Source organism: Salvelinus sp. IW2-2015, linkage group LG4p (genome assembly GCF_002910315.2).
Source record: "Salvelinus sp. IW2-2015 linkage group LG4p, ASM291031v2, whole genome shotgun sequence".
Lineage (NCBI taxonomy): Eukaryota > Metazoa > Chordata > Actinopteri > Salmoniformes > Salmonidae > Salvelinus > Salvelinus sp. IW2-2015.
The window spans coordinates 18,962,661-18,987,026 of NC_036841.1; the positions used below are offsets into that span (position 1 = coordinate 18,962,661).

General features: G+C 43.5%; 1 protein-coding gene across 1 annotated transcript in view; it reads right to left on the reverse strand.

Annotated features, from left to right (window-relative positions):
* nyap2a (neuronal tyrosine-phosphorylated phosphoinositide-3-kinase adaptor 2a) overlaps positions 1-23,990 on the reverse strand; it is a 93,459-nt gene extending 69,469 nt beyond the window's left edge. Inside the window, exons 1-2 of the mRNA XM_023982755.2 lie at positions 22,911-23,990; positions 13,461-13,693 (exon numbers count right to left, since the gene is read on the reverse strand). Of these exons, the coding sequence (XP_023838523.1) occupies positions 13,461-13,663 (203 nt within the window). The 5' untranslated portion in view covers positions 13,664-13,693; positions 22,911-23,990. The remainder of the gene's footprint in view (positions 1-13,460; positions 13,694-22,910) is intronic.
* Between the last annotated feature and the right edge of the window lie 376 nt (positions 23,991-24,366).

Sequence of the window (24,366 nt, forward strand, 5' to 3'; positions counted from 1 at the left end):
AAATCTGACACAGCGGTTGCATTAAGGAGAAGTTTATCTTTATTCGTATGTTAAATACTTGTATCTTAGATCAATGTTTATGATGAGTATTTCTGTAATGTGATGTGGCTCTCTGCACTTTCACCGAATGTTTGTTTTTGACAATGCATTTCTGAACATAACACACCAATTTCAAATTAGGTTTTTGGACATAAAGATGAACTTTATCGAACAAAACACACATTTATTGTCTAACATGGAGTCCTGGGAGTGCCATCTGATGAAGATCATCAAAGGTTAGTGATTAATTTAATCGCTATTTCTGACTTTTGTGAGCCCTCTCCTTGGCTGGAAAATGGCTGTATGGTTTTCTGTGACTAGGCGGTGACCTAACATAATCGCATGGTGTGCTTTCGCCGTAAAGCCTATTTGAAATCGGACACTGTGGTTGGATTTACAAGAAGTTTATCTTTAAAATGGTGTATAATACTTGTATGTTTGAGGAATTTTAATTATGCGATTTCTGTTGTTTTGAATTTGGCGCCCTGCAATTTCACTGGCTGTTGTCGAGGTGGGTACCGTCCCACTTGTACCAGAGAGGTTAAACCCTTTACAATGGAGATCTGTGAAGTAAATAGGATTTTAACGAATTATCTTTGAAAGACAGGGTCCTGAAAAAGGGACGTTTCTTTTTTTGCTGAATTTGAATTAATAGTGAAGACATCAAAATTATGAAATAACACATGTGGAATAGTAACCAAAAAAGTGCTCAACAAATCAAAATAGATTTTTGATTTTAGATTCTTCAAAGTAGCCTCCCTTTGATGACAGCTTTGCACACTCTTGGCATTCCCTCAAACAGCTTCACCTGGAATGCTTTACCAACATTCTTGAAAGAGTTCACACGTGCTGAGCACTTGTTGGCTGCTTTTCCTTCACTCTGCAGTCCAACTCTTCCCAAACCATCTCAATTGGGTTGAGTTCGGGTGATTGTAGAGGCCAGCTCATCTGATGCAACACTCCATCACTCTCCTTTTTGGTCAAATAGCCCTTACACAGCCTGGAGGTGTGTTTTGGGTCATTGTCCTGTTGAAAAACAAATGATAGTCCCACTAAGCGCAAACCAGATGGGATGGCGTATCGCTGCAGAATGCTGTGGTGGTAATGCTGGTTAAGTGTGCCTTGAATTCTAAATAAATCACCAGCAAAGCACCCCCACACCATCACATCTCCTTTTCCATGCCTCACGGTGGGAACCTACTCTGCGTATCAGAAAGAGATGGAGGTTGGAACCAAAAATATCAAATATGGACTCATAAGACTAAAGGACAGTTTTCCACTGGTCTAATGTCCATTGCTTGTGTTTCTTGGCCCAAGCAAGTCTCTTCATCTTATTGGTGTCCTTTAGTAGCGTTTTTTTCACAGCAAATTAACCATGAAGGCTTGATTCAAGCAGACTCCTGTGAGTTGTTGGTTGAGATGTGACTTTTACTTGAACTCTGTGAAGCATTTATTTGGGCTGAAACTTCTGAGGCTGGTAATTCTAATGAACGTATCATCTGCAGCAGAGGGAACTCTGGTTCTTCCTTTCCTATGGCGGTCCTCATGAGAGCCAGTTTCATCATAGCGCTTGATGGTTGTAACCTTTATTTAAACAGGGAGTCACATTGAGATTAAAAATCTATTTTACAAGAGAGCCCTGAACAAATTACAATAAAAACTGAATATTAAAACAACATACACATATGTGTATAAAATAATATAATTCAGCACAATAAACAAAAATAAACATATTGTCACGACTTCCACCGAAGTTCGGGCAGAGTTCGGCGGTCGACGTCACCGGTCTTCTAGCCACCGTCGATCCACTTTTCATTTTCCATTTGTTTTGTCTTGTTTTCCAACACACCTGGTTTTCTTTTCCCTCATTAATTTTCCCCCGCATTCCCAGCATAAGGTGCTCGTCGATTCAGGCGCGGCTGGGAATTTTATAGACAGATCGTTTGCCCATAGTTTAGGGATCCCCATTGTTCCCGTGGCTGTGCCCTTCCCTGTTCATGGCTTAGACAGTCGACCGTTAGGGTCAGGGTTGATTAGGGAGGCCACCGCTCCCCTGGGCATGGTGACGCAGGGGGATCACAAGGAGAGAATAAGTCTCTTTCTTATTGACTCTCCTGCGTTTCCCGTGGTGCTAGGCCTTCCCTGGTTAGCTTGTCATGACCACACTGTTTCGTGGCAACAGAGGGCTCTCACGGGGTGGTCGCGAGAGTCCTCAGGGAGATGTTTAGGGGTTTCTGTTGGTGCTACTACGGTGGAAAGTCCAGACCAGGTTTCCACCGTGCGCATCCCCTCAGAATATGCCGATTTGGCTCTCGCCTTCTCCAAAAAGAAGGCAACTCAATTACCACCTCATCGATGGGGGGATTGTGCGATAAATCTCCTGGTAGACGCAGCACTTCCCAGGAGGCACGTGTATGCCCTGTCACAGGCGGAGACGGCGGCTATGGAAACATATGTCTCCGAATCCCTGCGTCAGGGGTACATTCGGTCCTCCACTTCCCCCGCCTCCTCAATTTTCTTTTTTGTGAAGGAGGGAGGTCTGCGCCCGTGTATTGACTATCGAGGTCTAAACCGGATCACTGTGAGGTACAGTTACCTGCTGCCTCTCATAGCCACAGCGGTTGAGTCAATGCACGGGGCGCGCTTCTTCACCAAACTAGATCTCAGGAGTGCTTACAACCTGGTGCGTAACCGGGAGGGAGACGAGTGGAAGACGGCTTTTAGTACTACCTCAGGGCACTATGAGTACCTCGTCATGCCGTACGGGTTGATGAATGCTCCATCAGTCTTCCAAGCCTTTGTAGATGAGATTTTCAGGGACCTGCACGGGCAGGGTGTAGTGGTGTATATTGATGACATTCTGATATATTCCGCTACACGTGCCGAGCATGTGTCCCTGGTGCGCAGGGCGCTTGGTCGTCTGTTAGAGCATGACCTGTGCGTCAAGGCTGAGAAATGCCTTTTCTTCCAAAAGTCCGTCTCCTTCCTAGGGTACCGCATTTCTACCTCAGGGGTGGAGATGGAGAGTGACCACATTTCAGCCGTGCGTAATTGGCCGACTCCCACCAAGGTAAAGGAGGTGCAGCGGTTTCTAGGGTATGCCAATTACTACCGGAGGTTTATCCGGTCAGGTAGCGGTTTATTTGGTCAGGTAGCGGCACCCATTACCTCACTGCTGAAGGGGGGACCGGTACATTTACAGTGGTCGGCTGAGGCGGACAGGGCTTTTGGTCACCTGAGGGCTCTGTTTACCTCGGCTCCCGTGCTGGCCCATCCGGATCCCTCTTTGGCGTTCATAGTGGAGGTGGACGCGTCCAAGGCTGGGATAGGAGCCGTGCTCTCTCAGCACTCGGTTACGCCACCAAAGCTCCACCCCTGTGCCTTCTTCTCGAGGAAGCTCAGCCCGGCGGAGCGAAATTATGACGTGGGGGACCGGGAGCTGTTGGCTGTCGTCAAGGCTTTGAAGGCGTGGAGACATTGGCTTGAGGGGGCTAAACACCCTTTTCTCATCTGGACTGACCACCGCAATCTGGAGTACATCCGGGCGACGAGGAGACTGGACCCTCGACAGGCAAGGAGGGCCATGTTTTTCACCCGTTTTGTTTTCACCCTTTCGTACAGACCAGGTTCCCAGAATGCTAAGGCATACGCACTGTCCCGGCTGTATGACACAGAGGAGCGGCCCATGGATCCCACCCCCATACTCCCGGCCTCCTGCCTGGTGGCGCCGGTAGTGTGGGAGCTGGATGCGGACATTGAGCAGGCACTATGTGCAAAGCCCACTCCCCTCCAGTGTCCCGCTGGGCGCCTGTGCGTTTCATCTGCTATCCGTGACCGGCTGATCTATTGGGCCCACACGTCACCCTCCTCTGGTCATCCAGGCATCGGTCGGACGGTGCGCTGTCTGAGTGGGATGTACAGGTGGCCCACTTAGGCTAAGGACGTGAGGGTTTATGTTTCCTCCTGCTCGGTGTGCGCCCAGTGTAAGGCTCCTAGTGTAACGGTAGTCATATTCCTCCTCCTCGGACGAGGAGAGGCGAGAAGGATCGGACCAATACGCGGAGTGGTTAGTGCTCATGATGATTTAATAAATCGAAACTGAACACTGAACACTGAAAATACAAAAACAAATAAACGAAGAGCAGAAAACCGATACAGTACCGTGTGGTGAAAAACACAAACACGGAAACAAACACCCACAAAACACACGTGAAACCCCGGCTGCCTTAGTATGATTCTCAATCAGGGACAACGATTGACAGCTGCCTCTGATTGAGAATCATACCAGGCCGAACACAAAATCCCAACATAGAAAATCACACATAGACAAACCCACCCAACTCACGCCCTGACCAACTAAATAAATACAAGACAAAGGAAAACAGGTCAGGAACGTGACACCTAGGCACCTGCCCAGAGGTAAGCTACACCCCTTACCCGTTCCACAATGGCCGTGGTCGCACCTGTCGATGGATTTCCTTACCGATCTTCCTCCCTCACAGGGTAACACCATGATCCTGGTCGTTGTGGACCGTTTTTCTAAGTCCTGCCATCTCCTCCCTCTGCCCGGTCTCCCTACGGCCCTACAGACTGCGGAGGCCCTGTTTACACACGTCTTCCGGCCCTACGGAGTGCCTGAGGACATAGTGTCTGATCGGGGTTCCCAGTTCACTTCGAGGGTCTGGAGGGCGTTCATGAAACGTCTGGGGGTCTCGATCAGCCTTATCTCGGGTTTTCACCCCGAGAGTAACGTGCAGGTGGAGAGAGTTAACCTCTTGACACTACAGGGGGTGCTGTTTCAACTTGGACATTTATCGTTCCCAAATTAAACTGCCTCGTACTCAATTCTTGCTCGTACAATAATGTATATTAATTACTATTGGATAGAAAACAATCTCTAGTTTCTAAAACCGTTTGAATTATGTCTGTGGGTGAACCAGAACTCTTTCTGCAGCGAAATCCATGACAGGAACTGCGAAGGTCTGAAAACGAGGCTCTGTTCTCAGATCAGTTTAAAGCTCTGTATGTATCCTATGGGTCGACATGAACTGCACCCGCCTTCCCCTGGATGTCAGTAACCAATGAGAAGTGGAATGGAGTGTCTACGTAGTTCTCAGAGCTTATAAAAGGCCAAGGAACGAAGTGCGCTCTCTTTTCGTCGTTCGTCATTGCGCAAAGCAAGACCTCAAGAATGGCATTTTGAAACGCTCAGTTATCGGCCTTAGCTATATCCGTCTGTAATTTAATTCGATTAGGTGTTAGAAACATCATAACGAAGTTATTTTAAACCGAGTTATCAGTTTATGCGAGTATTTTCGGAATTTCCTTAGTATTGCGTTTTTGGGGATTTGGGATGTTGTGGCCACATAGCTATTGTTAGCTGCTAATTCCGAAGTTGAAGACGACGTTTTACACCAAGCAACGATTCTTTTGGACAAAGGACACCTCGCCCAAGATTCTGATGGAAGCTCGTCCAAAAGTAATGAATAAAATAATAATAATAATAAATAATAAAATAATTTATGATGTTATTCCGTATTTATGTGGAAAAATGTAAACGCATTTGTCCGCCGTTATTGCGGCACTAGTCTTGCTGTAACGCACACTGTATGTCTAGTAACGTTAATTTTTAAAATCTAACTCAGCGGTTGCATTAATAACTATGCATCTTTCATTTGCTGTCCAACCTGTATTTTTTTGTCAATCTAATCGATAAATAATCGTAAACTTAGGTGCCTTTCCAAGATGGCGCCGGCCAGAATGCATGACCTGTTGCCACTGATCACATTGTATAACAACGATTTGTGCTGCTAAATATGCACATTTTCGAACAAAACCTATATGCATTGTGTAATATGATGTTACAGGACTGTCATTGACGAAGTATATCAAGGTTAGTCCAAAATTATATATCTTTTGCTGTATTGTTACGATCGCTAACCTGTGCTGCTGGTAAATTGCTTGTGTTTCTGGCTATTGTGCTAAGCTAATATAATGCTATATATTGTGTTTTCGCTGTAAAACACTTAAGAATCTGCCATATTGGCTGGATTCACAAGATGTTGGGCTTTCATTTGCTGTACGCTGTGTATTTTTCAGAAATGTTTTAAGATGAGTAATTAGGTATTTGACGTTGGTCTCTGTCAATTATTCTGGCAGCTTCGGCACTATTTCAGATTGCAGCTGCAATGTAGAACTGTGATTTATACCTGAAATATGCACATTTTTCTAAAAAACATATGCTATACAATAAATATGTTATCAGACTGTCATCTTATGAAGTTGTTTCTTGGTTAGTGGCTATTTATATCTTTATTTGGTCGAATTAGTGATGCTACTGATGGAGTAAAAAACTGGTGGAGTAAAAAAAGTGGTGTCTTTTGCTAACGTGGTTAGCTAATAGATTTACATATTGTGTCTTCCCTGTAAAACATTTGAAAAATCAGAAATGATGGCTGGATTCACAAGAAGTGTATCTTTCATCTGGTGTCTTGGACTTGTGATTTAATGATATTTAGATGCTAGTATTTACTTGTGACGCTATGCTAGGCTATGCTAGTCAGCTTTTTTACTGTGGGGGGTGCTCCCGGATCCGGGTTTGGGAGGAATTAGAGGTTAACCAGGATGTGGGTAGGTTTCTGAGGTCTTATTGCCAGGACAGGCCGGGGGAGTGGGCAGCGTTCGTGTCCTGGGCAGAGATGGCCCAGAACTCGCTCCTCCACTCCTCCACTAACCTCTCCCCCTTCCAGTGCGTACTGGGGTATCAGCCGGTTCTGGCTCCTTGGCATCAGAGTCAGACCGAGGCTTCTGCGGTGGACGACTGGTTCCGACGCGCGGAGGAGACATGGGACGCCGCTCATGTTCACCTTAAAGCGCCATGCTGCGCCAGAAAGCCAGCGCAGACCGTCACCGCAGTGAGGCCTGGTGTTCGCAACCCTCTGTTCCCCCCATGCCGAAGTGTTTGTTGTAAGTGCTTGTGCACCTGTTTACTGGTGCGCGTCGGGTTTTGTACCCATGTTGGTTATTTCTTTATGCCGTTGGTTTTGAAATTAATCTGCTCCGACTATTACCTAGTTCTGCTCTCCTGCGTCTGACTTCCCTGCCAACAGTTACGCACCCCTTATACATATTTAATAAAAGCAATCACATTTAACTACATAAACGTCCTCAATCAATCATTTAAACTGACTGAGTGTCACTAGCACATCTAGCTACATTAAACTGCATATTGTTCCAGAAATTAGGGCCAAATAAACTAAACACAGATTTCCCAAATCTGTGGAGACTGGAGGGATCTCTAGTGTTACCCATTCCTGTGAACGGTTTTGTTAACTTATGATTCTTATCTTAATTAATGATGTTACATATAGAGGGAGTTTCTGTAAGATTGCTTTGTATATAAAAAAAGAGAATGCAGCTCTCTTCTTACAGACAGAGAGGTCCAACCCACATTTTTTTACAGAATACAATAATGAGTCCTAAAATTGTCCCCTTTGATAAAACGTATTGCGGGATGGTAGACTGTGACCAAGGGTTTTAAAACAAAATCCAATGCAGGGAGAAGCATTGTTTGAACAATCTTTCTCCTATTTTTAATACCAATGTCACACCCTGATCAGTTTCACCTTTCCACCCCCTCCAGGTGTCGCTTGTTTTCCCCAGTGTTTTTATCCTTGTGTTTCCTGTCTCTCTGTGCCAGTTCGTCTTGTACGTTTCCAAGTCAACCAGCGTTTTTTCCCGTTCTCCTGCTTTTTGCTATTCTCCTTTTTCGAGTCCTCCCGGGTTTGACCCTTGCCTGCCTGACCATTCTGCCTTCCTTGACCACGAGCCTGTCTGCCACTCTGTACCTCCTAGACTATGATCTGGATTTGACCTTTTTGCCTGTCCACGACCATTATCTTTCCTATCCCTTTGGATTAATAAACATTATAAGACTCCAACCATCTGCCTCCTGTGTCTGCATTTAGGTCTCGCCTTGTGCCTTGATTTATTTAGATACAAAAACAAAATCTTGGATCTTAGCTTCTTAGTCAGATTTTCTATATGCGTTACGAAGGACAATTTTACATCAATCCAGACACACAGGTACTTATATTGAGAAAAATGCTCAATGTGGGCTCCATTTATAGTGTACATATGCAGATCCTCAGGGTCAACATTTCAGGACCTAGAGAACAGCATGAGCTTGGTTTTACTTGTATTTAAGACTTGAAGAAACTTTCAAAGTTCTTGAAATGTTTCCGGATTGACTGACCTTCAAGTCTTAAAGTAATAATGGACTTTAGGGCTATCTTCTGTGTACCACCCCTATCTTGTCACAACACAACTGATTGGCTCAAACGCATTAAGAAGAAAAGGAATAAACTTTTATCAAGGAACACCTGTTAATTGAAATGCATTCCAGGTGACTACCTCATGAAGCTGGTTGACAGAATGTCAAGAGTGTGTAAAACTGTCATCAAGGCAATATATTTTGATTTGTTTAACTTCTTATGGCTGAAGGGGCAGTATTGAGTAGCTTGGATGAAAGGTGCACATTGTAAACGGCCAGCTCCTCAGTCTCAGTTGCTAATATATGCATATTATTATTAGTATTGGATAGAAAACACTCTAAAGTTTCTAAAACTGTTTGAATTAAGTCTGTGAGATTAACAGAACTCATATGGCAGGCAAAAACCTGAGAAGTTCCACTTCCTGTTTGGATTTTTTCTGGGGGTGCCATATTTTCAACCAAGCTCTCATTGAATATAAAGAGAGATATGGATGGGTTTTCACTTCCTACGGCTTCCACTAGATGTCAACAGTCAATAGAACTTAGTCTGATGACTCTAATTTGAAGGGGATTTCGCCCGGAGACAGGAAAGAGTAATCACTGCCATGAGGTGCCACGCATTGAACTGGCGCGTTCACGTGAGAGTGAGCTCCGTTCCTTCTCTCAATTGAAGTTGATTTAATTCTCCGGTTGGAACGTTATTCAAGATATATGTTAACAACATTCTAAAGATTGATTCAGTACATCGTTTGACATGTTTCTACTGACTGTAACGGACCGTTTGGACATTTCGTCACGTTATAGTGGTCGCGCTTTGAGACTTTGGTTAGGGTATTTGGTAAACAATTCGAAAGTAGCTAATTTGACAATAATAACGGACATGAACGAACAAATCAAGCATTTATTGTGGACCTGGGATTCCTAGGACTGCATTCTGATGATTCATCAAAGGTAAGGAAACATTTATCATGTATTTCTGGTTTCTGTTGAGTCCAACATGGTGGCTAATTTGGCTAATCATCTGAGCTCCGTCTCAGATTATTGCATGGTTTATATTTCCGTAAAGTTTTTTTGAAATCTGACACAGGGGTTGCATTAAGGAGAGGTATATCTATAATTCTATGTGTATTACTTGTATTATCATTTATATTTATGTTGAGTATTTCTGTTGAAACGATGTGGCTGTGCAAAGTCACTTGATGTTTTTGCAACTAGTGAATCTAACGCCTCAATGTAAACTCAGATTTTTTTTATTTAAATATGAACTTAATCAAACAAAACATGCATGTATTGTGTAACATGAAGTCCATGATTGGTGGTTGGTGTCAATCTATGAAATAATCGAAGGTTAGTGATTAATTTTATCTCTATTCTGGTTTTTGTGAAAGCTATCTTTAGCTGGAAAAAATGGCTGTGGTTATTGTGGTTTTGTGGTGACCTAACATAATCGTTTGTAGTGCTTTCACTGAAAAGCCTATTTGAAATCGGACACTTTGGTGGGATTAACAACAAGATTACCTTTAAAATGATATAAGACACATGAATGTCTGAGGAATTTTAATTATGAGATTTCTGTTTTTTGAATTTGGCGCCCTGCACTTCGACTGGCTGTTGTCATATCGATCCCGTTAACGGGACTGCAGCCATAAGAAGTTTTTAACACTTTATTGCTTATTACATGATAACATATTTGTTATTTCATAGTTTTGATGTCTTCAATATTATTCTACAATGTAGAAAATAGTACAAATAAAGAAAAACCTTTGAATGAGTAGATGTGTCCAAACTTTTGACTGGTACAGTACACATCCCAACCAGAATCCATGAATTACAGGTAAAAGCTGTCACTTTCAAGGAGTGGGACACTAATCCGGACGCATCTAAGATATCCCACAACTCCCTCCAACGAACCATCAAACAGGCAAGGCATCAGTAAAGGACCAAGAATCCTACTACACCAGCTCTGACGCTCATCGGATGTGGCAGGGCTTGCAAACTATCAAATATTACACAGAGAAACGCAGCCTCGAGCGGTCCATCAACGTGAGCCTACAAGACGAGCTGAAAACATTCTATGCTCGCTTTGAGGAAATCAACACTGAATCATTTATGAGAGCACCAACTGTTTCGGACGACTGTGTGAGCACGCTCTCAGGCCGCAGGGCTAGACGAAATACCAGGATTCGTAACCCGATCATGCGCTGATCAGCTGGCAAGTGTCTTCACTGACATTTTATTTATTTATTTGAATTTTTTATTTAACCTTTATTTAACTTTTAAAACTTTCCCTGACCCAGTCTGTAATACCTACATGTTTCAAGCAGACCAACATAGTCCCTGTGCCCATGAACGCCAAGGTAACCTGTCTAAATGACTATCACCCTGTAGCACTCACATCTGTAGCCATGAAATACCTTGAAAGGCTGGCCATTGCTCACTTCAACACCATCATCCCAGGCATCCTGGACCCATTCCAATTCACATACTGTACAAAAAGATCCACAGAGGATGTAATCTCTATTGCACTCCACTCACACATGAGTACAAACTACATACGCTCACACACACATACCCCTACCGACATGTTTTATTTTTTTTATTTTACCTTTATTTAACTAGGCAAGTTAGTTATTAAAACAAATTCTTATTTAAAATGACGGCCTATCAAAAGGCAAAAAGCATCCTGCTAGGACAGGGACTGGGATGAAGAAAAAATTATATATATATAGGACAAATCACACATCACGACAAGAGAGATACCACAACATAGCAAGGCAGCAACACATGACAACACAGCATGGTAGCAACACAACATGGCAGCAGCACAACATGGTAGCAGCACAAAACACGGTACAAACATTATTGGGCAATGTCAACAGCACAAAGGTCAAGAAGGTAGAGACAACAATACATCACGCGAAGCAGCCACAACTGTCAGTAAGTGTCCATTATTGAGTCTTTGAATGAAGAGATGGAGATAAAACTGTCCAGTTTGAGTGTTTGTTGCAGCTCGTTCCAGTCGCTAGCTGCAGCAAACTGAAAAGAGGAGTGACCCAGGGATGTGTGTGCTTTGGGGACCTTTAACAGAATCTGACTGGCAGAACGGGTGTTGTATGTGGAGGATGAGGACTGCAGTAGGTATCTCAGATAGTGGGGAGGGAGGCCGAAGAGGGTTTTATAAATAAGCATCAAACAGTGGGCTTTGCAGCAGGTATACAGAGATGACCAGTTTACAGAGGAGTATAGAGTGCAGTGATATGTCCTATAAGGAGCATTGATGGCAAATCTGATGGCCGAATGGTAAAGAACAACTAGCCGCTCGAGAGCACCCTTACCTGCCGATCTATAAATTAAGTCTCCATAATCTAGGATGGGTAGAATGGTCATGTGAATCAGGGTTAGTTTGGCAGCTGGGGTGAAAGAGGAGTTATTACAATAGAGGAAACCAAGTATAGATTTAACCTTAGCCTGCAGCTTTGATATGTGCTGAGAGAAGGACAGTGTACCATCTAGCCATACTCCCAAGTACTTGTATGAGGTGACTACCTCAAGCTCTTAACCCTCAGAGGAAGTAATCACACATGTGGGGAGAGGGGCATTCTTCTTACCAAACCAAATGACCTTTGTTTTGGATGTGTTCAGAACAAGGTTAAGGTCAGAGAAAGCTTGTTGGACACTAAGAAAGCTTTGTTGCAGAGCGTTTAACACAAAACCAGGGGAGGGAACAGCTGCATAAAAATGGATGAGAGAGCTTCCTACTGCCTGAGCTATGTTGTTGTTGTAAATTGAGATGAACGTGGGGCCTAGGATCGAGCCTTGGGGCTCTCCCTTGGTGACAGGCAGTGAATGAGAGAGCAGATGTTCTGACTTTATACACTGCACTCTTTGAGAGAGGTAGTTAGCAAACCAGGCCAAATACCCCTCAGAGACATCAATACTCCTTAGCTGGACCACAAGAATGGATTGGTCTACCGTATCAAAAGCTTTGGCCCAGTCAATAAATATAGCAGCACAACATTGCTTAGAATCAATGGCAATGGTGACATTTGAAGACCTTTAAGGTTGCAGTGACACATCCATAACCTGAGCGGAAACCAGATTGCATTCCAGAGAGAGTACTATAGACATCAAGAAAGCCAGTCAGTTAATTATTGATACGTTTTTCCATCACTTTTAATAAACAGGGCAAAATAGAAATTGGCCTATAACAGTTGGGGTCAGCTTTATCTCCCCTTTTAAATAAAGGACGCACCGTGGCTGCCTTCCAAACATTGGGAACCTCCCCAGAGAGGAGAGACAGGTTAAAAAGGCCAGAGATAGGCTTGGTGATGATAAGGGCAGCATCCTTAATTACTCTGTTTAGCCCATGGCCTCACATGTGAATCCTTAAAGAGATGGGTTGGGCTAAGACTTAAGAGGATATGAACAATGCTGAATAGGTATAGACAAAGAAAAGCTCTACAGTAGGTGTACCAAAACATTCAAGGGCTATTTTCTCAAAAGTGGTTCAGGTTTATCAACTTTCAAAGCAGAATCACTTTCCCATTGTTCCTCAACTGCAGTGTATGATGTACCATTTTGTAGCTCTGAGTCTTTACAATTTCAAATTTTTATGCAGAAGACTGAATTGAGCCGGTCGGTCACATTTGTTTTAAAGTAACATACTACAAACCAGAAACATGGAGATAAGACATATTTTGTGCACTTCTCACCAGCTGTTACTTCCGTCCCAAGACAGTGTTCCTTCCGTCCCGCCGGCAGGTACAAAAGTAACGTTAGGCTAGTTCTCTTCTCGATCTATTTAATTTAAACTCATTTACCTTAGAAATTAAATGTCTAATGGTGGAGGACATATACCAGTTTGTAATAAAATATGGTGTCTCTAGTTCTATCGATCTCTGAGCAATTAGGAAGGGGAAAAAAGTGTGACCTTCGTCCCAATTTTTACCTCTACTGCATGGGTGTTGGTGTGTATTTCTCTGTATATGTGTGTGTGAAGTTATTGTCCTGTGAAGTTAAAATGAACACATTCCCACAGTCTGTCATTGAAGTGCTGGGAATAGAACCCCCATCATTTCACACAGGTTTTTATACATATGACGTGTCTTAGTTCGTATTTGTGTGCATGCGCATGAGCTCTTTGTCTTACCTCTTAATGGCTTCTTCCTGTCTTCTCTTCTTATCGTGTTTCTCCTGAAGGTAGGCCCAGTTGGTCTCTTTCCGGACGCGGTCGCTCTCACGGGCGATGTCAGAGGCATTTTGGATGACCAGTCCGTCATAGGCCCTGAGTCCACTGTCCTCCACATACTGGAAGAACCTGCTGAACGATGCTTCCTCCTCTTGAGAAGTCATTGTTTTTCACTGGCAGTGGAGCAGAAAGCACTGCAAGTAGAGGGATAGGGTAGAGACACAGACAGGGCTGAGTTACACGATAAGGAGGTCAAGTCAATAGTAATGACGTCTGGTGTATAACGACGTTGAGCAGGCAAATGACATGCAAAGTCCCACTGGGCACAAATATTTGTCAACGTATTGTGACATGGAATCTATGTGGAAAATACATTGGATTTGAATAAAGTCATCAACGTAAACTGTTGTTTTGAGGGTGACATTTCAACCATAGGATTATGTCGTTATTGTAATCAATTTACTTGTATGTGATATGTTGAATTTGAACCATTGAAACAACATCAGATCGTCAACATTATATCCACTTTCAGGGGCACTACTTAGCTTTTGTATTTGTCACTGACTACTACCAACGTGCTATCGTGAGAACGATTATTGAGAGACCTCTTAATAACTAAATATGTTCAATGTTGCTATTGAAGTCATTCCAAAAGGTAGGTTTAACAGAGCAAATGAAATGTAACCATAATTTATAAGTCATATATCATCAATGATACTTTTTAGGCCTATAGCATTGGCAAAATCATCAACAACAACTGTTTCAATTTAACCCAGGGTTCAACTACAAATAGACAATACATTTAGGCAAAGGGTTTCAAGCTTTGATTGATCTGAAATGTAATCTTCAAGTTAATCATTAAAATGTGGGATTCACATCTCCATCGCAACCAACAATCTGAGTTCAAGAATATTACAAAACTCAAACTTTATCGAAAGTGTATTTGACATTTTATTTGATTTAGTCCTATTCTTTAATTTAGATTGTTGGTTGAGATGGAGACGTGAATCCAACATATTCATTCATATTCATTTATAGACAAGACCGTTTTTAAGCCAGTGACTTAGATGAAACTATCCCAGCATTAGATATCCTTTAAATGTTAGTATTTGGTTGTGTTGTCAACCAGTCACAATTTAAAAATTGTAATACAGTAAATAGCCTAAAGTAAAGAGTATCTTACGAACTAATATAACAGTATTTATTCAACCTTTAAGTTAAAAGCACATCCATGGCCACATTTTGAGGTTAGCCTTCTGTAACTATAAATGTCTTCTTTAATCATAGAAAGCGTGCATGATCAAGATACTGTAGGTCTGCGGAGATCAATGCATTCGGAAAGTATTCAGACCCTTTACTTTTTCCACATGTTGTTACGTTATAGCCGTATTTTAAAATGGATATACATATTTCCTCATCAATATACACACAATGACAAAGCAAAACCAGATTTTTTGCCATTTTTGAAAATGTATTAAAAATAAAAACAATTACATAAGTATTCAGACCTTGAATCAACTTTGGCAGCAATTACAGCTTCGAATCTTCTTGGGTATGACACTACAAGATTGGCAAACCTGTATTTGTGAAAAACAAAACCCGCAGCATGATGCTGCCACCACCATGCTTCTCCGTAGGGATGGTGGAAGGTTTCCTTCAGATGTGACGCTTGGCATTCAGGCCAAAGAGTTCAATCTTGCTTTCATCAGACCAGATAATCTTGTTTCCTTTGGTCTGAGAGTCCTTTAGGTGCCTTTTGGCAAACTCCAAGCAGGCTGTCATGTGCCTTTTACTGAGGAATGACTTCCGTCTGGCAACTCTACCATAAAGGCCTGATTGGTGGAGTGCTGCAGAGATGGTTGTCCTTCTGGAAGGTTCTCCCATCTCTACAGTGGAACTTTGGAACTCTGTCAGAGTGACCAGCGGGTTCTTTGTCACCTCCCTGACAAGGCCCTTCTCCCCCGATTGCTCAGTTTGACCGGGTGGCCAGCTCTAGGAAGAGTCTTGGTGGTTTTAAACTTCATTAATTTAAGAATGATAGAGCTCACTGTGTTATTGGGAACCTTCAATGTTGCAGACATTTTTTGGTACCCTTCCCCAGATCTTTACATTGACACATTTCTGTCTCGGAGCTCTAAGGACAATTCCTTCGACCTTATGGCTTAGTTTTTGCTCTGACATGCACGGTCTATGGGACCTTACATAGACAGGTGTGTGCCTTTCCAAATCATGTCGAATCAATTGAATTTACCACAGGTGGACTATAATCAAGATGTAGAAACATCTCAAGGATGATCAATGGAAACAAGATGCACCAGAGCTCAACTTCGAGTCTCATTGCAAAGGGTATGAATACTTATGTAAATAAGATACTTCTGTTTTTATGTGTAATACATTTGCTAACATTTCTAAAAACCTGTTTTTGCTTTGTCATTATGGGATATTATGTGAAGATTGATGAGGAAAATATTTTATTAATCAATTTTAGAACAAGGCTCTAATGTAAACAAAGGGTTCTCTATAATTTTTAGAATGCACTGTATAAATACAAAATATCTGACATTGTATTCCCATTTGAACTTTGCGGTGCTTTTATAATGGTTGAGAGCACATTGATAACACATTTAGATGTCAATTAAACCAAAAAATCAAACAATGTTTTTCCATTGGAAGTTGGTTGTGCTTTTAGATGGCTGGAAGCATAGTGCCACACTACAGAACTGTTCTGCTAGCACAGACTGGAATATGTTCCGTGATTCATCCAATAGCATTGATGAGTGCACCACCTCAGTCACCGGCTTCATCAATAAGTGCATCGACGACATCATCCCCACAGTGATTGTACGTACATATCCCAACCAGAAGCCATGGATTACAGGCAACATCCACACCGAGCTAAAGGCTAGAGCTGCCGCTTTAAAGGAATGGGACACTAATCCAGACGCTTATTAGAAACTCCTCTATGCCCTCAGATGAACCATCAAACAGGCAAAGCATCAATACATTACTAAGATTGAATCCTACCACACCGGCTCTGAAGCTCGTCGGATGTGTCAGGGCTTGCAAACTATAATGGACTATAAGATGAAACCCAGCCAAGAGCTGCCCAGTGACCCGAGCCTACCAGACGAGCTAAATGCCTTTAATGCTCGCTTCGAGGCAAGCAACACTGAAGCATTCATGAGAGCACCAGCTGTTCTGGATGACTGTGTGATCACGGTTTTCGCAGCAGATGCGTGGCAAGTGTCTTCACTGATATTTTCAATATCTCTCTGACAGAGTCTGTAATACCTACAGTTGAAGTCGGAAGTTTACATACACTCAATTAGGATTTGGTAGCATTGCCTTTAAATTATTTAACCTGAGTCTAACATTTCAGGTAGCCTTCCACAAGTTTCCCATAATAAGTTGGGTGAAATTTGGCCCACTCCTCCTGACAGAGCTGATGTACCTGACTCAGGTTTGTAGACCTCCTTGCTCACACACGCTTTTTCAGTTCTGCCCACACATTTTCTATAGGATTGAGGTCAGAGATTTGTGGCCACACCAGTACCTTGACTTTGTTGTCCTTAAGCCATTTTGCCACAACTTTGGAAGTATGCTTGGGATCATTGTCCAGTTGGAAGACCCATTTGCGACCAAGCTTTAACTTCCTGACTGTCTTGAGATGTTGCTTCAATATATCCACATCATTTTCCTGCATCATGATGCCATCTATTTTGTGAGGTGCACCAGACCCTCCTGCAGCAAAGCACCCCCACAACATGATGCTGCCACCCCCATGCTTCACGGTTGGGATGGTGTTCTTCGGCTTGCAAGCTTCCCCTTTTTCCTCCAAACATAACGATAGTCATTATGGCCAAACAGTTCTATTTTTATTTGATAAGACCAGAGACATTTCTCCAAAAAGTACTATCTTTGTCCCCACGTGCAGTTGCAAACCGTAGTCTGGCTTTTTTATGGCGGTTTGGAGCAGTGGCTTCTTCCCTGCTGAGCGGCCTTTCAGGTTATGTCAATATAGGACTCGTTTTACTGTGGATATAGATGCTTTTGTACCTGTTTCCTCCAGCATCTTCACAAGGTTCTTTAATGTTGTTCTGGAATTGATTTGCACTTTTCGCACCAAAGTACATTTATCTCTGGGAGACAGAACGCGTCTCCTTCCTGAGCGGTATGACGGCTGCGTGGTCCCATGGTGTTTATACGTACGTACTATTGTTTGTACAGATGAACGTGATATCTTCAGCCGTTTGGAAATTGGTCCCAAGGATGAACCAGACTTGTGGAGGTCTACAATTTTTTTTCTGAGGTCTTGGCTGATTTCTTTTGATTTTCCCCTGATGTCAAGCAAAGAGGGACTGAGTTTGAAGGTAGGCCTTGAAATACATCAACAGGTACACCTCCATTTGACTCAAATGCTGTCAATTAGCCTATCAGAAGCTTCTAAAGCCATGACAATTTTCTGGAATTTTCCAAGCTGTTTAAAGGCACAGTCAACTTAGTAATGCACAAAGTAGATGTCCTAACCGACTTGCCAAAACTGTAGTTTGTTAAAAAGAAATTTGTGGAATGATTGTAAAACGAGTTTTAATGACTCCAACCAAAGTGTATGTAAACGTCCGACTTCAACTGTACATGTTTCAAGCAGACCACCATAGTCCCTGTGCCCAAGAAGGCACAGGTAACCTGCCTAAATGGCTATCACCCCGTAGCACACGTTGGTTGCCATGGAGTGCTTTGAAAGGCTGGTCATGGATCACATCAACACCATCATCCCGTAAACCCTAGACCCACTCCAATTCGCAATGCCGCAATGCCCAACAGATCTACAGATGACGCCATTTCAATCGCACTCTACACTGCCCTTTCCCACCTGGACAAAAGGAACACCTATGTGAGAATGCTATTCATTGACTACAGCTCAGCGTTCAACACCATAGTGCCCGCAAAGCTCATCACTAAGCTAAAGACCCTGGGACTAAACACCTCCCTCTGCAACTGGATCAAGGACTTCCTGACGGACCAACCCCAGGTGGTAAGAGTCTGCCATGTTTCTACCCATCTGCCATGCTGTTCCTCAACCCCGGGGCCCTTCAGGGGTGCGTGCTTAGTCCCCTCCTGGACTCCCTGTTCACCCACTACTGCGTGGCCAAGCTACACCATCATTAAGTTGGCTAATGACACAACAGTGATCACCAACAACGATGAGACAGCCTATAGGGAGGAGGTCAGAGACTTGGCAGTATGGTACCAGGACAACAACATCTCCCTCAATGTGAGCAAAGCAAAGGAGATGACCGTGGACTACAGGAAAATGAGGGCCGAACACGCCCCCATTAACACTGATGAGGCTTTGAGAGGTTCAAGTTCCTTGGTGTCCACATCACCAACAAACTATCATGGTCCAAACACACCAAGACAGTCGTGAAAAGGGCACGACAACACCTTTTCCCCCTCAGGAGACTGAAAAGATTTGGCATGGGTCCCCAGATCCTCAAAAAGTTCTACAGCTGCATCGCCGAGAGCATCCCGGCGTAACAGAGGGTAGTGCGTAAGGCCCAATACATCACTGGGGCCAAGCTTCCTGGCATCCAGGACCTATATACTAGGCTGTGTCAGAGGAAGGCCCAAAAAATGGTCAAAGACTCCTGTCACCCAAGTCATAGACTGTCCTCTCTGTTACCGCGCGGCAAGCGGTACAGGAGCGCCAAGTCTAGGTCCAAAAGGCTCCTTAAAAGCTTCTACCCCTAAGTATTAAGACTGCTGAACAATTATTCAAATGGCCACCCGGACAATTTACATTGCCCCCCCCACACACACTTTGGTTTTACATTGCTGCTACTCACTGTTTATTATGTATGCATAGTCACTTTACCCCTACCTACATGTACAAATGACCTCGACTAACCTGTACATCCACACATCTTATTGTGTTTTCTTATTCTATTTTGTTTTTTACTTTTATTTATTTAGCATTTATTAAGCAATTATTTAGCAATTAACTCAATCTTGTACTGCATTGTTGGTTACGGACTTGTAAGTAAGCATTTCACAGTAAGGTCTACATCTGTTTTTTCAGCGCATGTGACAAATAAAATGTGATTTTATTTAAGGCTAGGGGGCAGTATACTGAATTTCCGCCTGACTGACATGCCCAAAGTAAACTGCCTGTTACTCAGGCCCAGAAGCTAGGATATGCATATAATTTGTAGAATTTGATAGAAAACACCTTGAAGTTTCTAAAACTGTTAAAATGATGTATGTGAGTATAACAGAATTGATATGGCAGGCAAAAACCTGAGGAAATTAGCTGGGACGAGAGGAAAACAGAGGAAGATCTTCAAAGGTAAGTGATTTAATAAATCGCTATTTGTGATTTTGTGAAGCCTGTGCTGGTTGAAAAAGTATTTTGACGTGGGGCACTGTCCTCAGATAATCGCATGGTATGCTTTCGCCATAAAGCCTTTCTGAAATCTGACAACGCAGTTTGATTAACAAGAAGTTTAGCTTTTTTTTCTTTTTATCCCATTTTCGTGGTATCCAATCGCTAGTAATTACTATATTGTCTCATCGCTACAACTCCCGTACGGGCTCGGGAGAGACGAAGGTCGAAAGCCATGCGTCCTCCAAAACACAACCCAACCAAGCCGCACTGCTTCTTAACACAGCGCGCCTCCAACCCGGAAGCCAGCCGCACCAATGTGTCGGAGGAAACACTGTGTACCTGGCCCCCTTGGTTAGCGCGCACTGCGCCCGGCCCGCCACAGGAGTCGCTGGAGCGCGATGAGACAAGGATATCCCTACCGGCCAAACCCTCCCTAACCCAGACGACGCTATGCCAATTGTGCGTCGCCCCACGGACCTCCCGGTTGCGGCCGGCTGCGGCAGAGCCTGGGCGCGAACCCAGAGACTCTGGTGGCGCAGCTAGCACTGCGATGCAGTGCCCTAGACCCCTGCACCACCCAGGAGGCCAAGAAGTTTAGCTTTTAAATGATATAAGACACTTGTATGTTCATGAATGTTTAATATTACGATTCTGCAATTTGAATTTGGCGCACCAATTTCACCGGATGTTGTCCACAGGTGTTCCGCTAGCGGTTCGCGAACCCTAAGAGGTTTAATAACAGATTGGTAATTCAGCACACTTTTGGCTGTCTTTTTGAGTGGGTGAATAAAGGTTGAAATCTCATTGATCAACTCCTCAATCAAATATTACCCACATTTCCACGTTGAAATGACATGGTGTGCCCAGTGGGGTAATTCTTTTTGAATGGATCTAGAGTAGATTTGCATGAATATAAAATGTCAACAAAACTGTGTGTGTGTCTGTGTTTGAGCACTAACAGCGTTGTGTATGATTTTGTGAGAATATTTGAATGGCTTCAACTGAAATTAGCCTGTCTATGTTTGTTGGATTGTGTGTGTAGTTGTGTGAGAGCAAATCAAAAATTTGTGCTAAATGCAAACGAAACAAAATGCATGCTTTTTTCAGGTCCCATAACCCATATTTAAATGAATTTGTAATGACTACTTTGAACGGTACACAAATTTAACGAGTTCCATCCTTCAAATATCTTGGTATCTGGCTTGTGGACAAACGACCATTTAAAAAACATGTCACTGAGCTGTTGAAGAAGTTGAAGAAGTTGAAGATCAAGGTTGGTTTCTTTTACAGAAATTAATCATGTCTGACTTTCGTAATTAGGAAGGAAATCGCAGAGGAAACTTCCTATGTATCTATCATCATTAATAGAATTTAGACTTACAAATGACCAAAGCCAGTCTCAGGCTTGGATAACACTGGATACCCCTTCAGTCTCCACAGAGTTGGGTAAAGCTGCTTCTAGTTTTTTACCTTACAGAGCTCTTTGAAATGAGATGTTCTGATCCCCCTTAGTCAGTTCAGAGTAATGATCAGAGACCTCTATGTTGATAAATGTGCCTGTTTTTCTTCATATTTTTTGTAATTTTGTATATTGTGTGTGTTTGTTGTATTTATGCAGGGCTCATCTGCAAAAGAGACCCTAGTCTCAATATGACTTCCCTGTCAAAATAAGGTTTATATTGAGTTTTTTTGTGAGCCTATGTTGCAGTGCATTTTGGGTGAATTTGGGCAGGTTGTTGAGATCCTATTAGCCACACCAGAGACCACAGAGAGATCTGATTGGATGAGTAACCTCTCGCTCAGAGTAACAGTTGCATCATGCCAGAGATACTGGGCACCTTTAACATTGCAGCCGACATTAAAGTTGAGTCGAGACTGACTGATCTACAAATCGCCTTGCCTCATAAATAACTACTCAATTTTATTTGATGTATTTGTCAGTCAGTGACAATTTATCAATGATACATCATGGTTTTGATGCTCTCGAACACAGACAATGGGGGAGTGGTACGGACCTCAGCCAGCTGGTGATAGCATAGCCTCTTCCAGGCAAGCTGTGTGTAGCCCATTGCAAGACTCTACATAGCTAGCAGGCTAACAGGCTGATCAGCTGCTAGCCAAGACTTGCCCCCGACCCCACAAATGCACACACCAATACATAGCTGATGGGGTGGGAGTGTGTATTTTTGTTTGTATTTATAGAGATCGGAGGATGAGTTTTCTTGTATGTGGTGAGGGGGAAGGTATGTGTGTGCGCGTGTCCGTGCACATGGGTGTGAATAAATCAAGGTGCAGAATGTAAAAGGAGTTAATCGATCTCTTTTCTCCTTTGTCATTCCCTGCACTCTCACTTACCCACTCTCTCACTTACCCGCTCTCTCTTTCTCTCCGCTTGTCCCTCTTTTTCCTATTCTAAAATTTCTCCTCTAATTCCTTGGCCCAATCTCCTAATCCAACCCCCCCCCCCCCCCCCCCCCCCCCCCCACACTCCTTGCTCTCCTGATGGAGTCCACAGCTGCATTCTAAAAATGGAATAGAGAGCGAGCCCGGATGTTGCCAGGCAACAGCATCTCACGGTGGAGGGTGACATAATGCAGAAAAGGGAGTTCCTAATTCATCGTTTGAGACACATTTGTTCCGCCTCAGAGACGGGAAGCGTGAAATGTTATATCTGCAGTGGTTTGTGGTGAGCTGTGCACCACCAATACAGCTACAATGGACGTAGACTGTGTATACAACTGACAATAACGAATAGTGTGAATACAAATAACACTACGGATAGACAGTATGTACAATATAATGGGCTTACTCTATACTCCAAGTGGGTTTTTGAGGACTGTCTTTCCCTATTGACATATACTGTATACTACCAACAACATACAGCTCAAAGTAGGTAGACTACATTCTACAGACAATCAATGTTGACCGTAGAGCATTGAAACAGATCCATAGGCAGACACTGAAGCGGAACCGGAAAACAGAATAAAAGCGGGATAGTTTAGCAGGCAAAGGGGAATGATACTTACAGTGGCTGGGTAGTGCTGGGGTCAGACCAAGGTAACCTAGAGGTTGACCACACTGGTGGGGGTTCAGTCCTGTTCACCACACAGGGTAGGAGGGAGGAGAGGGGGCTAAGCTGCAGGTAAGCAGGATCACCCGGAGCTTAGCACCATAGAGCCCCCAGTGGTACAGAGCACGACAGAGGAGAGAGCCCGGTAGTGCTGCTGCTTCTGTTGGAGATCACAGGGACGCATGAGGAGGAAGAGGAGGAGGAGGTTGACCATCTTCAAGGTGCTGAGTACCGCGTTGTGAAAAAGCAAGGGCCACCTCCAACCTCTGTGACGGACAGATAGACAGGCACAGAAGGAGCACCCAGGACACTGCAAGCTGGGCTGGACACAGACAGCCGCTGGTTCCCCCTCCCTAGAACAGTTCAGACACACATTCTTGCATCAGTCGTCACTAGAAACAGCCGGCTGTGGTGCTGTCACGGCAACCCGCGAGCATCCAGCTCCCTCCCTGGTTGCTTGGCTCCTCCTTCCTCCGCTGCGGCTGTGTTTCTCTCTGTGTCACACACACATATCCACCCAGACACACACTGTTCTCTCACATACACAAACACACACACGCAACACAGCAAAACAAACTGAGAAGGCTAGGTGCAGGAGGCAGCGATCAGAAGCAGAAGTGGTCCAGGGCAACTCTCCCTCCCTGGTGATGGCGTCACCTCCTTGGCAGTCTGGCTCTCTATCACATTCCAGCTGCCTCACATGATGATACAGTAGTAGCCTCACAGGCAGCCTGACAAGCACAGAGTGGCAGAGCGGCTGTGAATTAATCCCTGATTCCGAGTGGTAAACCGCAACACAGATGAAGAACAAGTGTGCTAATCTACACTTCCCATCCCTTCTACTTCAATCTCCTCCCCTGCTCCTCACTGGCTCGCAACTGCCTGTTCTCCTTGCTCTACCCCCACAATGCGGTATCTCTTCCACGCTGCCTCATGCTCTGTCTCGTCTCTCTCTCCAGATAATTTGTTTTCAAACAAAAGGTTAGTATTTATCCATTTGGAACTTGACCGGAAAGTGTGTGTATCTCCGTGCACATCTCAGACCATGCGTATGCACAACTTCTCGTGTTTGATCAATTATATTGGAATTATAATAACGGTAGGCTACAGAAAACATTCAAACGTAGGCCTAATGTAAAAACAGATGCATTTGCCGTTAGTAAGGAGATTGCATAGCAGCATGTAGCCTAATATGTTTCTTTAACTTTTTTTATATAGGCCGAAATCATTATCGTATTGCAGGACTTGTCTCTCCTTTTATGACATGACTGGTTTATTCCCACTACACAACAAATATTAGGCTACTATTTCTCCATTACTCATTTAAAGTAAATAGATCAGTAGCCTATTTAAACTATTTGACAGTATGTGTAGAGCAGGCTACAGTGTCGTATTTTCCATAGAAGTGTGCT